This window comes from Schistocerca nitens, chromosome 5 (assembly GCF_023898315.1).
Source record: "Schistocerca nitens isolate TAMUIC-IGC-003100 chromosome 5, iqSchNite1.1, whole genome shotgun sequence".
Taxonomy (NCBI): Eukaryota; Metazoa; Arthropoda; class Insecta; order Orthoptera; family Acrididae; genus Schistocerca; species Schistocerca nitens.
In genome coordinates, this window is record NC_064618.1 from 342,826,411 (window position 1) to 342,841,252 (window position 14,842).

General features: G+C 41.2%; 1 protein-coding gene across 1 annotated transcript in view; it reads left to right on the forward strand.

Moving 5' to 3' along the window:
- Positions 1-12,666, forward strand: part of LOC126260433 (uncharacterized) — a 195,648-nt gene extending 182,982 nt beyond the window's left edge. Inside the window, exons 13-14 of the mRNA XM_049957762.1 lie at positions 3,230-3,433; positions 12,535-12,666. Of these exons, the coding sequence (XP_049813719.1) occupies positions 3,230-3,433; positions 12,535-12,666 (336 nt within the window). The remainder of the gene's footprint in view (positions 1-3,229; positions 3,434-12,534) is intronic.
- Positions 12,667-14,842: the final 2,176 nt, after the last annotated feature.

Genomic DNA, 14,842 nt, shown 5'->3' on the forward strand with positions numbered 1-14,842 from the left:
GACTGGCAAGACTGTTTGGGTTGTTTGTCAATATGGCCAACTCTACGTTCTGAATTTTTTTCCTACCTGTGAGAAGACATGGTTGCGAATAGGAACTTTTCTGAATTGTGAATCACATGCAGTATTCTCTTCACCATAAAAATAATTCGAATATAAACATTTTGCCATGTATTCTTTCGTGTTTGCTGCTATCTCATTTAAATCCTGTCTGCCTAATAAACTACGAAACTAGAGTTATACAACAGCAAACATGGAAGAATATACATATCATGTCATGTTTATATTAATATTATTCTTATGCCTAATAGTGATAGTCAGAAATGAAGCACAGCAACTAACTAGATTTTTAAATCTAAGATGACTCTAATTTCTGTGCAGAATGCAAAGATTTTCAAATGGAGAAAAATTTTCGCTAAACTCTCGTTCAGAACATCTTCTATCATACGCAGTCTATTATTTGGTTCTTGTTGATCATTATCAAAGAAAGCAGCAGTGTAAGTAACAAAAAATAGCAGTCTCTTGCCATTGTTTCGCTAATGAGACGATTCCTCTTTTTTTTTTAAAAAAAAAAAAAAAAAAAAGCCGCGGTAGCGCGCACAAAAGCAAGCCATGCCGCGAGCGGCAACAGGCCATAAACATTCATCATCAGAATGCGACAAACAATGCATGACACAGTACAATAATGCATTTTCAGCTTATAGTTACGTAAACACTTGCAACAAAGAGAACGGCATCTATCAGATCAAAGAAAAATAAGCAATCAATTCACACCAGATGAAGCACGTGAAAAAGGAGAAGCATACCCGTAAAAATACGGACGGAGCGCCTTACAAGTAGCAATGGCTACCTGGTAAAGCTTAACTGCTAAGCTTACGACTCAAACCAAACTATTGTAGCTGTATCGTCATTCATTCGACCTAAATTCTGTCTCATATTACAATGGACCAACTTTGTTTCGCTTTGGAGGTGCGGCCTGAAACTTTTCTCTCCCTTTAAATTTCGAGTCTCAAGTTTCAGGTGCGGCTTAGATTCGGGAAAATTTGTTTTCCTTGATTTAGAGTCTCATTTTTCAGGTGCGGCTTAGATTCGAGTAAATACGGTACTTATTTCAAGCTTCCTGTAAGTCAAATTTATTTATTATTTTGCTGAATATTTTTGTATTCTTTGCTGCCGGGTACCATATTTATTTATGCTTTTCTTTCATAACATTTGAAGCTTTCTGTGACATGCTTATCCGTTGGTTGGAGGAGTGGGGTAATTTTGGAAGGGAGGGGGGATAATATTTCCTTTCTGTCTGTCAAGTGAAATGTTTGAAAGATGACTTGGGGCATTAGCGGTCAATAATGAAACAATTTCTTTAGATACTAATGGGGATCTAAGAGTGAGGTGTTTGTTATTCCAGAAGAAAAAATTAATGTCTTGAACTGCTATTATTGTCTCTGTTGAACTTACAGTACCATAATGGAACTATGCAAATGATGTGAAGCCCACTTGTCACTTGAGTGTCTTAGGACGAGAATCACTCAGAAAGGGACGCAAGTACATGAGTTCACGAGTACAGTCGTGGACTCATGGCATTCCTGCTACAGAGGCAACCTGTTTGAAATAAATTTTCACAATTGGACTGCAAATTAGTCTACTATTCATTTATTTTACACAATCATGATTGTGTAGTCATTCTCATGTGTGAGTTGAAATTTCACAAATTGTCCAACATACCTAATAGATGTAAGCAATCATTGGGCATGATGAGTATTGTACTGGTATAGTGACTGCAAAGCTGGCAATGAATATTTTTATGTTTATACATACATTTATATAGATGTGTATGTATATATTATTTGTGTGTGTGTGTGTGTGTGTGTGTGTGTGTGTGTGTGTGTGTCATTTGCAGGTCAGTAACAGACTGTGCAGCTTCACCCTGAGCATTTGCATAGTTGGAATCCTGCTACAAGTGTGTCAATTTCTATTGTCTCAATTTACTGCAGACTGCTGCTCGGTGCACTGTATAACAATATTTCTTCTGACATGACAGTCCATATACAAATGTGCCAATTGGTCACATATGACCTTTTGTTGTGTGACGTAGTTCAGTGTAGACTATAGTGATTCTTAAGCATTTGAGGCAATATGGGTGATTTCAGCTGAGCTACTAATAGCAAAGCTATACACCATGAAAATATTAAAGCATAAAATAGAATTTTTTTTTCAACACATTCCTGGAACTTTATTCAAAAAGAGCTATGTTTGTGTGTATGTTGCAAGACATCTTAAAAACATGATCAGTGCACAATGCACAGGGACTACCATTTCTCTCATGTACAACAGGTAATAACGTCTTTCACTGTGTGTGAATTGGTACATGGTGTTGCTTTTCTCAAATTATTAGTAAAGTATTGATGAATCCAGTATTTAAGGCCCATGTTTCATACGTTTCAGATTTTGGTTATAATTACACAGATATTGATTGTAATTTGGATTACTGTTGATTAATTTTGCTACAGCTGCACGGGGTAGCCGTGCAGTCTAAGGTGTCTTGTCACAGTTCGCGCAGCTCCTTCTGTTGGAGGTTCGAGCTTCCCTTGTGTGTGTGTGTGTGTGTGTGTGTGTGTGTGTGTGTGTGTGTGTGTGTGTTTTGTGTGTGTTTTGTCCTTAGCATACGCTAGTTTAAGTTAGATGAAGTAGTGTGTAAGCCTAGGGACTGATAACCGCAGAAGTTTGGTCCCATAGGATTTACTACAAATCTCCAAAATTTTGCTACATTGTTGTTGTGGTTATTAGTGATATATCTTAGTCTAGAAACAACTCTCAGAAATGGGGAAACAACTATGATTAATAAAAATGTGTTTCAGAATTGAACATTAAAGTAATTGAAAATGCTAGATATGACAATTATTAATAAACGATATTATGATTGCGGAAGCACACTTTGTGACAGTCGTTTCGTTGTGCCTATCTGCGACTCAGTGTTGTTACATTCCATCCTTGATTTATCATTGTTTGATTATTAGAAAACGTTTCAAATGATTATGAAAAACAGTTAGAATATAATTGCAAAAAAATAGAAGGGATGAGAATGAAGAAAACCACAACTGACAGATGTGAAAATGTTTCAAATGATGAGTATGAAGGTACTTTACTAATAAGAAAGAATTTATGGTGGAAATCTATTGCTCTTCTTGGTTATTAAATTCATACTGAAACATAAGACTAAAATTTTATTTTTCAGGATGAACGAGAGCAGCAGGTTCAGGTTACATCAGATCATCAGCAACAGCGTGCCCCAAAACAGGATAAGATTGATGACTTTGAAAAAAACAGAAGAGAATTCAATGCAGTTATTGAATCCATGAGGAAATGTGCTACATTGTCTGGTGTTGACCCGGAGATCATTGATTGGCTTACATTTTCAGATGTATCAAGTCCAGTGAAGGTTAGTGTGTGTGTGTGTGTGTGTGTGTGTGTGTGTGTGTGTGTGTGTGTGTGTGTGTGTGTGTGTTTTGTCTTGTTGCTGGTTGACTGGGTAGGGGGTCAGAGAATATTGTTTATTTTAGAGGGTGATGATAAATATATTGTTTCTTTAATCAAGTGGTCTTTTGTAGAATGCCAAAAAATATAACTGTGCTACACTCATCAGCAAATCCAAATATTCTCAGGCCAGTGTTGACTGGCATGTTCCTACAAAAGTTTCTGAAGCTCCTTTCCTTGTGTGGGCACTTGATAAATTTTACTGTTGGCATGATCATTGTGTCACATTAATACAAGTTGCATTGCAAAGAGCAGAGTAGATCATTCATATTCTGTGAACTGATTGGATTTCTGTGCTTAATACAGTGCGTAGTGGGCAGTGCGAGACACCCCACATTCTTTTTGTGACAGAGCCCCATTGCAGGCAGTTTGCCATTATTTTCCTCAAACCAGTGTATAATATTTCATATGTGTAACTGTATCATGTAGCTTGCTATTAGTAATATTTCTGATGTGTGTAGTTTCTCTTGTTTTGGAATGCTATGGAAACGATCAGTGGAACAACACAAAATCTGATGTCGACAAAGTACATTATATCAGTGTACATGACTGAAACTTCAGAGTATTTCTTGGAGCACTCACTCGTCAACTGCAGGTGATATTGACTCGTGGTGAAAAAACACAGCAGGGCACTAATTTTCATAATGAAATGTATAGGGTAAGTATTGGGCAATAAAATTCGTGACACTGATACCTCATAAAAATTATACTCTTCTTAAAGGTAATAAAAGTAGGATATTTTATCTGCTACCAAACCACACACATGTAGAAGTGGATAGGCTCTTTATGAACATTGTTTCAGAAATAGGCAGCTGAATTAAATAAAAACTTAAGTTTATATAGGGAATCGTATAACTCTAAGAAAATGCCTTTTGTAGACTATCTGATAAACACTCCCATGATACTGACAAAGAGGGATATTGTGTAAATAGTAAAATCACTCATGAAAAAATTACTGTACTAATTGGTATTAGAGCTGCACCTTTTTTAGGTTGAAGCCAGCTGATAGGTATCCCTGCTTAAGGACACACCTCGAACAAAGGAATTGGCACATTTCATCACAATATAAGAAGTATTAGAGATAAGTTAGTGATTAGCAATCGCTTTCTGAATATAGCAGGTGAATTTCTTTAAAAAAAAAATTGCAATGAATCATAGATATCTCTCAGAAAATGGCTTTCCCAGACTTGTATCTGAAGTACAACTCTGTGATAATGCCAAGGGGAAGATTGAGCCAATAATTACACCACTGAAGACTAAGAACTGTCATGGATAGCATGCAATATGCAGCAGGATACTAAAGCACTGTGCTGAATATGTTGGTTCAATACTTAGCCACATTTATTATTTTTCCTTTAGGAATGTTTAGTTTCCTAAATGATTTAAGTATTCAGCAATAAAATCACCATATAAAAAAAAGAGTAAGGGATAATATAGGCAAAATTAGATCTATTTCTGTGCCATCGCTGTTTGCAAAAGGTATTGAAAAGGCTGTATGTACAGGGTGATTCACGAAGATATGCAAATATTTTGATATGTTTCCAGAATGAGATTTTCACTCTGCAGCGGAGTGTGCGCTGATATGAAACTTCCTGGCAGATTAAAACTGTGTGCCCGACCGAGACTCGAACTCGGGACCTTTGCCTTTCGTGGGCAATTGCTCTACCATCTGAGCTACCGAAGCACGACTCACGCCCGGTCCTCACAGCTTTACTTCTGCCAGTATCTCGTCTCCTACATTCCAAACTTTACAGAAGCTCTCCTGCGAAACTTGCAGAACTAGCACTCGCGAAAGGCAAAGGTCTCGAGGGTTCGAGTCTCGGTCGGGCACACAGTTTTAATCTGCCAGGAAGTTTCATTTTAATTTGTTGTTGTACAAGTAAAACTAAAGACAAAAGTTCATATAAACATAGGCTCTCAAATGTTTGGTTATGGAGTTATGGCTAATAAAAGATTTTGCCTGAAATTTATCAACTTCACTAATATGAAGCCATCGCAAAACTGTATTAGGTTAAAGTAAAGCACAAAGGACGGGTTGTGAGTCTTGCTTGGGTAGCTCAGATGGTAGAGCACTTGCCCGCGAAAGGCAAAGGTTCTGAGTTCGAGTCTTGGTCCGGCACACGGTTTTAATCTGCCAGGAAGTTGAAACAGAGGATGACACGCATAAAGCTGAAATACTAAACACCTTTTTCCAAATCTGTTTCACAGAGGAAGACCGCATTGCAGTTCCTTCTGTAAATCCTCGCACGAACAAAAAAATGGCTGACATCGAAATAAGTGTCCAAGGAATAGAAAAGCAACTGAAATCACTCAACAGAGGAAAGTCCACTGGACCTGACGGGATACCAATTAGATTCTACACAGAGTATGCGAAAGAACTTCACCTTCTAACAGCCGTGTACCGCAAGTCTCTAGAGGAAAGGAAGGTGCCAAATGATTGGAAAAGAGCACAGGTAGTCCCAGTTTTCAAGAAGGGTTGTCGAGCAGATGCGCAAAACTATAGGCCTATATCTCTGACATCGATATGTTGTAGAATTTTAGAACATGTTTTTTGCTCGCGTATCATGTCATTTCTGGAAACCCAGAATCTACTCTGTGGGAATCAACATGGATTCCGGAAACAGCAATCGTGTGAGACCCAACTCGCTTTATTTGTTCATGTGACCCAGAAAATATTAGGTACAGGTTCCCAAGTAGATGCCATTTTCCTTGACTTCTGGAAGGTGTTCAATACAGTTCTGCAATGTCGCCTGATAAACAAAGTAAGAGCCTACGGAATATCAGACCAGCTGTGTGGCTGGATTGAAGAGTTTTCAGTAAACCGAATACAGCATGTACCACAGGGGAGTGTTATGGGACCATTGCTTTTCACATTATATATAAATGACCTAGTAGATAGTGTTGGAAGTTCCATGAGGCTTTTCGCGGATGATGCTATATTATACAGAGAAGTTGCAGCATTAGAAAATTGCAGCGAAATACAGGAAGATCTGCAGCAGATAGGCACTTGGTGCAGGGAGTGGCAGTTGACCCTTAACATAGACAAATGTAATGTATTGCGAATACATAGAAAGAAGGATCCTTTATTGTATGGTTATATGATAGCGGAACAAACACTGGTAGCAATTACTTCTGTAAAATATTTGGGAGTATGCGTACGGGACGATTCGAAGTGGAATGATCATATAAAATTAATTGTTGGTAAGGCGGGTACCAGGTTGAGATTCATTGGGAGAGTCCTTAGAAAATGTAGTCCATCAACAAAGGAGGTGGCTTACAAAACACTCGTTCGACCTATACTTGAGTATTGCTCATCAGTGTGAGATCCGTACCAGATCGTGTTGACGGAGGAGATAGAGAAGATCCAAAGAAGAGCGGCGCGTTTCGTCACAGGGTTATTTGGTAACCGTGATAGCGTTACGGACATGTTTAGCGAACTCAAGTGGCAGACTCTGCAAGAGAGGCACTCTGCATCGCGGTGTAGCTTGCTGTCCGGGTTTCGAGAGGGTGCGTTTCTGGATGAGGTATCGAATATATTGCTTCCCCCTACTTATACCTCCTGAGGAGATCACGAATGTAAAATTAGAGAGATTAGAGTGTGCACGGAGGCTTTCCGGCAGTCATTCTTCCCGCGAGCCATACGCGAGTGGAACAGGAAAGGGAGGTAATGACAGTGGCACGTAAAGTGCCCTCTGCCACACACCGTTGAATGCTTGCGGAGTATAAATGTAGATGTAGATGTAGATCAGTGTGAACTCTGCTGCAGAGTGAAAATCTCATTCTGGAAACATACCCCAGGCTGTGGCTAAGCTATGTCTCCGCTGAATCCTTTCTTCCAGGAGTGCTAGTTCTGCCAGGTTAACAGAAGAGCTTCTGTGAAGTTTGGGAGGTAGAGGACGAGGTATTGGCAAAATTGAAGCTGTGAGGATGGGTCGTGAGTCGTGCTTGGATGGCTCAGATGGTAGAGCACTTGCCCACAAAAGGCAAAGGTCCCGAATTTTAGTTTTGATCTGGCACACAGTTTTAATCTGCCAAAAAGTTTCATTTGTGGACCTATGTTTATATGAACTTTCTTCTTTAGTTGCACTTCTGGAATAACATATTAAAAGATTTGCTTATCTTTGTGAATCACCCTGTATAAGGGTAACTGTTGATTTCATTTCATATAATCTGCTCTCAAATGTATAGTTTGGTTCACAAGAGGCGTAAAAGCTGAAAACACTACTTTTTTTCCTTCATGAGGCACTGGACAGATTAAACAAAAAGTTGTGAACATTATGCAATTTCTTTTATTTAACCGAGGCATTTATGTGGGTCATACAGAATATTACTGCAGAAGTTGGACCATTACGGAATAAGAGGAGTAGCGCATAATTGGTTCCTCTCATACTTTAAGAACAGACAGCAGTAATGAGAACAGCTGTGAGGTGGCATCTAATTGGGGCACAGTTAAGTGAGGGGTGCCTCAGGGGTTGGTGCTGTAACCACTCCTGTTTCTTATATATGTAAATGATATGCCTTCTAATATTACAGTTGATTCTAAAATATTTCTGTTTGCTAATGACACTAGCTTGGTAGTGAAGAATGTTGAGTGCAACATAGATAATGTATCAAATGCTTCAGTTTAGGAAATCAGTTCATGACTTGTAGAAAATAAATTTATGCTAAATCTCAGTAAGACTCAGTTTACATAGTTTCTTATGTACAAATCAACTAAAACTGAAATTTTGATTACACAGTGGGTCTGAGCAGGTCAAATTTCTGTGTGTTCTTATACATGGTAAGCTGTTATGGAATGCTGTTGTCTTTACCAGTAGTAAAATATCTGCAGTGAATTATAGTCAACATGAAAATTAGTCTACTTTACTTATTTTCATTTGGTTCTGATGTACGGCATTATATTCTGGGATAAATCTTTCCATTCATAAATGGTATTTTTGCCAAAGAAACAGGCAGTTCAAGCAGTATATGGTGTAAGTTTATAAACCTCTTTTCATCCTCCATTCAGGAGTCTGGGAATTCTGACATTGGCTTCTGTATTTTCTTTAATGTATTTGTTGTCAACAGAATGAGGTTATTCCTGAGAACATCTGGATTGCACCTCCTTGCCCCTGTGCAGAATAGCTTGCAGTATTGTGTTGCACTCATTTTTAGTAGGTTACGACAGGAATTAACAATATCGTAGCAGTAATCCTCACATATTCAAGTTTAAGTTGAGGAATTTCCTCATGGATAACTCTTTTCATTTTGGCAGGGAGTTTTTGGAAAAATTAAGCTAATTCCTGTGTTATATTGTCAGTTATGCTAATATATAGGATGTCCAAAAAAAAGTGTCAAATGCTTTGAGAGTTGGTAGTACTCATCGGGAAACAAGAAAAATAAGTCCAGTAAACATGGGTTCAGAAATGCCAATAAACTTAGTCCAATAAACTTAGTCTAGAAATACATACTTCCTGTGATAAACACATGGTTCAATTTGGCATTCATGCATGACAGTACACCCCTCTGTTGTCCAGTATAAGGACTGACACACTCTTTGAAGTATACACGAATGTTGTTGTACCTGGCAGCACATATTGAAGATACAGTCCGGTAGTGTCCGCACATCATTGATTGACATAGCATAGACCAATTCCATCAAGTGTCCCCATAATAAAAAGTCTAGGGGATTTAGATCTGGGGAATGAGTATGCCAAGATGTGCTGCCCCCCTTCCCCAATCAACCCAGAGGTCCTGAAATGACTGTGTCAGATGTTCGCACACTTTGTGATGAAAGTGTGCTGGTGCGCTGTCATGCATGAATCACATTTTTATTCATTGATGCAATGCCTCAGCCTTCAGCAAGATAGGCAATACATTGATGAGAAACTCAGATAATGCACCCCATTTAACCTTTGTGGCAGCACGTATGACCCTATTAATCTGTCGCCAAGTATGCCTGCCCATACGTTGATCGAGGATTGGTATTGATACCCTTTGCTTAATTGCTTTGGGTTTACATCTGCTTGTACTTGCTGGTTATGGAAATTCAGAACACCATCTCTGGTGAACCCTGCCTCATCACTAAATAAAATGTTGTATGTAAACAGTGTATCTGCAGCACACTTGGACGACAGCCATTGACAGAACCGTCATCTGCTGTGATGATTCTGTGGCCTTAGGGCCTGAATGCACTGTTGATGGTATGAAATCAGCAATTGTTCAAGAATTATGCCCAGATAAGAGAGTGAGGTATGCCTTCTACTGCTCCTAATCATTGCACACTCGTCTCAGCAGTTTCTTCTACCAAACATGGCACAAGCTCCTCCACGTCAAGTGCACGGACTGTGCAGGGCCTTCCACTGGCAGTCTTCGTAGGTGCAAGGGCACCCATGTCCCTCAGACGCTGGAAAAGTCCACCGAATAGCTTATCAGAGGGCACTCTGCACTGTTGATATTTTTCAGTGTAGACAGCATGGGCTCACAGGCTAAATCCATTTGCTAAACCATACTAGAATATCATATCCGCCACTTCATTTGTTGAGTAGTAGGCTTCCATTGCTAACGTTCTGGAAGAGAGAAAATGTAAATGTACTACACCATTTGTGCATACAAACAGAGTGATAATAGTAAACACATCAGTGAATCCATGTTTGGTAGAAGGTAACACCTTGATGTGTACCCAGGATTGACAGTCAGCAGCTGCCTGCACCAGTCACTTGGTAAGTTGTCCCCAAAGACATATTTAAAATGGCTCAGACTTTCTGCTTCCTGTAGATTGACTTGTAAGGCGAGTTTCATTTCCTCTCACGGAATTCTGTTCCCCGGTCATTATTGAGCCACTGTTGGTCGGTGAAATGACCATGCTGACAGTGTAGTGTAGCAAAACTGTCACACCAGTGAGATACTAAAGTGGTGAAAAAGGACGTTCTTATGAATACAGTGTCCCTATTCCCCCCTTTTCCTAGCATTAATTTTGAGCCACCACGAACCCAGAATTTCTGTAATGCTAGCAGGAACAGCTGTGGCTGCAAAAGAAACAGCAGCACCAAAAGCAGATGCATGCATGCACTGATTACCTGAATGCGGACCTGCTTCACACCTTCACCCCACTGGCGGTTGGCCAGGTGCTCATTGTGTAGTTCCCATCTCCTTCCATGACACTGTTTGCCAGTTTTGATGGGTCTACAGAAAGATGGGAGAATTGCGTGCACCAGTTTTTGCTGCTGTGTCAGGTAAGACATGTTGTTGATCACATTGATAAGGCCACCTGTTGTCCAGCAGTACGGGTTTATACAAAGCTGTCCAGAATTTGTAGCTTTCCACTGAACCTGAGAAACTCCCCTTTCATGAACTTTGTCGGTTGCAGATGTGGACACCAAACCTGTGTGATGGTAGCAGCACAGTTGCAGTTAAACCACCACCACCACCACCACCACCACCACCACCACAAGTGCCTTGGGCAGTCATATGCAGTTGAATTGCTTATGTGTTGGGTCTCTCATGCAAGAGGCATTTTGATTGTCCCAAATATGCTACCTATTATGCAGACTCAGTAATTCAAGATATGATCGTCCAGTTAGCACATGACCTCAATGTTCAGTTTAGGTTTTTGACCTTGACTGACTCCTCTTAAACAGATGTTGCCCAGATTGCAGACTCACATGAGCTGACAGTGGTGGCAAGGGATGGCCTGTTTGATAATTGGCAGATGGCTCAGTTAAGTGTGCATGGTGGTAAACAGCTGCCGGTGCCCCACAGGGTACCCCAGGTGGCCTCGCTTACCGCTGAAACGCGGTGTGTTGACGCCATTGATGATTCTGGCACATGGCATCACAGTGCTGCCTATGTTCACCAGCACCTAGCTCAGTGGGTTTGGTTCGGTTCCAGCATCGTAACTCCGGCCCGCAGCAGTTTTTTGCTTCTCAGCATCGTTCTCCCTCGGTTCATTATGCACACCAGCAGTGCTGTCTAAACTATCATTTGTTGCATGTTCATCAAGATTGCCTGCACATGGAAGCCATGTGCAGGTTATACCTTTGGATAGGCCATTTGGCAACTATTTGTGACCGTCGGTGAGTTGTGAGTCAGTCGATGGGCACCCATGTGTTTTTGACGGACCGTGGGGTCATCCCCGCCACAAGACGCAGGTCGCCCCAGCGTATTTTGCTGATATTGTTTGTGGAGGGTTCGCCAGTCGAATTTTAAGTCACCACGGAAGCGATGGTCAGCCTTATTAATTTAGATACGTACAGGCTCTTGGCGTGCCCAGAGTTGCAACACTTGCTGCATCAGGATATGTCTTATAGTAAATAGTGCTTTCCTTTATGAGGACAATTCTCTGTCTCCACATTTTATAAGAATGTGGAATGGCAATTTGCACTTTCAATGATCAATTCACCATTGGTGCAAAATATTTTTGGGCTAGATGCCTTTCCTGTTTTCAGCTTCCAGACGGTTGACGAGGTGCATTTAGTGTCTCACTCCATTCCTTTTCACACTTGGACAAGGTAGAGACCAAATTGTAGCATTAGCAGGGTCAAGGAGTTGTGTCTCCAGTTCTGTCAAGTCAGTGGGCCACCCCTTTGGTGGTGATGCAAAAGTCTGACAGCACTGTGTACCTTTGCTTTGTTTTTGGACAGACAATCAGCACTTAATGCGTTGCAGAATCGTGCCCGATTCTACAGCCAGTAGAGTTGGCGAAGTTGTTGGGGTGCCAGTATATTTCACATATCAACGTACCTGATGCCTACCTGCCATTCCGACAGGATGCAGTCTCTAGGACTTTCTTGGTCCTCAACATCCACTTTGGGCTACGCTTCTCTTCTGAAATCTTATCTGTGCTACAAATTTATCTACGGAATTTGGAGCAGTTGATTCAGGACTTTCTAAGTTGCGACGATGACATTTGGGTAATATCTCCTACCGGAGAGGAGTATTCATGAAATCTTCAATCAGTTTTGCAATGCCTCCTGGAGAATAGCATTCATTGCAAGCTGGAAAAGTGCAATTTTTTTCTCGCCAGAGGTGCATTTTTTGGGACATGGACTTAGCAAAGGTGACCTCATCCTGATGGACAACCACATCAGAGCTATCATCAACCTACTGGCACCCAAGAACCCGAAGCAGCTCAAGTTTGGCTTCCCCCACTCCCAATAATGAGTCTGCCAAGGGACAGTTCTGGCTGGTTTGACAGGGTTCACCATAAATACCTCTCCTAGGTCAACCTTTTCATCTCAGAGTAGCTATTGCAACCTACGTCCTCAATTAATTTCTGAATGTATACCAATTTCTGTCTTCCCATACAGTTTTTACACTCTAAAGTCCCTGATGTCTTGACAGATGTGATATTGTTCTGTCCTGCCCATTCTGTGGAGAACCTTCTCATTTCTTACCTTACCAATTCACCTAATTGTCAACATTCTTCACTGCACCACTTCTCAAATGCTTCAGTTCTCTTCTGTTCTGGTTTTCCCACAATCCATGCTGTGCTCCAATTGTAGACTTTCAGAAATTTCTTCCTCAAATTAAGGCCTCTGTTTGATATTAGTGGACTTCTGTTGGCCAGGAATGCCCTTTTTTCCAGTGCTAGTCTGCTTTCTTCCCCCAAGAACCATGGACCTTGCCGTTGGTGGGGAGGCTTGCGTGCCTCAGCGATACAGATAGCTGTCCCGTAGGTGCAACCACAACGGAGAGGTATCTGTTGAGAGGCCAGAGTAACGTGTGGTTCCTCAAGAGGGGCAGCAGCCTTTTCAGTAGTTGCAGGGGCAACAGTCTGGATGATTGACTAATCTGGCCTTGTAGCACTAACCAAAATGGCCTTGCTGTGCTGGTACTGCCAACGGCTGAAAGCAAGGGGAAACTACAGCCATAATTTTTCCCAAGGGCATGCAGCTTTACTGTATGGTTAAATGATGATCGCGCCCTCTTGGGTAAAAGATTCCGGAGGTAAAATAGTCCCCCATTCGGATCTCCGGGTGGGGACTACTCAGGAGGACGTCGTTATCGGGAGAAAGAAAACTGCTCTGTTGTTTTCCCAGATCGTGTCCTCAAGGTCAGACTGCTACCAGAATTTACTGTCTTCGATACAGAATTACATGTGATCTTGTAAGCACTGGAGCAGATGAGACGTTCTCCCAGTGTTATATTTCTCGTCTGATCAGATTCTCTGAGTGCCCTGTACTCTCTCCAATGTTTATACCCATCATATACAGTAACCTAGAATATCCAGGATGCCCTCCTAGAACTACAACAACTGGGGAAGGTGGTGTCTTTCAGCCGGGTACCTAGGCACATTGAAATTGCGGGGAATGAAAGGGTGGATCAAGCAGCCAAGGAGGCATGTCGTGATCTTCTGGTATTTTTGTGTGCTATCCATGTGCAAGCTATCACCTCGCTGTATAGGTACAAAGTCATGTTTTGATGGGAAGACGAATGACTGACAGTGACTGATAACAAGCTCCGTGTCATCAAGCCCACAACTCGGCCATGGAGTATTTCCTTCCAGCCATGTCAGCAGGATAAGGTCATTCTTACTCATCTTCGCATAGGCCACAGCCCATGACACAAGGATTCTTACTCCAGCGAGAGGACCCTCTAATGTGTGGTGCTGGTGGCGTGCAGATCATGGTGCACCACAATTTATTGGATTGCGTTTTATTTGCTGACCAGCACATTGCGGCAGAGTTGCCGGTGGATCTGCCATCTATTGTATGTAATGAGCAAACAAATGTGGTTAGGGTTTTAAAGTTTTGTGAATTGTCCAACATTTTCAGCAAAGTTTTAGGGAGATGTTTATAATGTGTCAAAGGAGGCTGGTTCACCCTAGTTTTTTGTAAGTGGTCAGCCAGTCACATTTCCCAGTGCTGTTCTTTTAGTTCTTCTGTGTTTTGTTTCTTCTGTGTTTTATTTTCTTGACTAGCTCTCTTCACTTGTAATTGATTTTAGTGCATGTGTTACAGAGTGGCTATGTAGTCATTTCGAGTGCATGCTTGTACAACACAAGGGGAAACTACAGATGTAATTTTTCCTGAGGACATGCAGCTTTACTGTATGGTTAAATGATGATGGCGTCCTCTTGGGTAAAATATTCTGGAGGTAAAATAGTCCCCCATTCAGATCTTCGGGCGGGGACTACTCAGGAGGACGTCGTTATCAGGAGAAAGAAATCTGGTGTTCTACTGATCGGAGTGTGGAATGTCGCATCCCTTAATCGGGCAGGTAGGTTAGATAATTTAAAATGGGAAATGGAGAGGTTAAAGTTAGATATAGTGGGAATTAGTGAAGTTCGGTGGCAGGAGGAACAAGACTTCTGGTCAGGTGACTACAGGGTTAT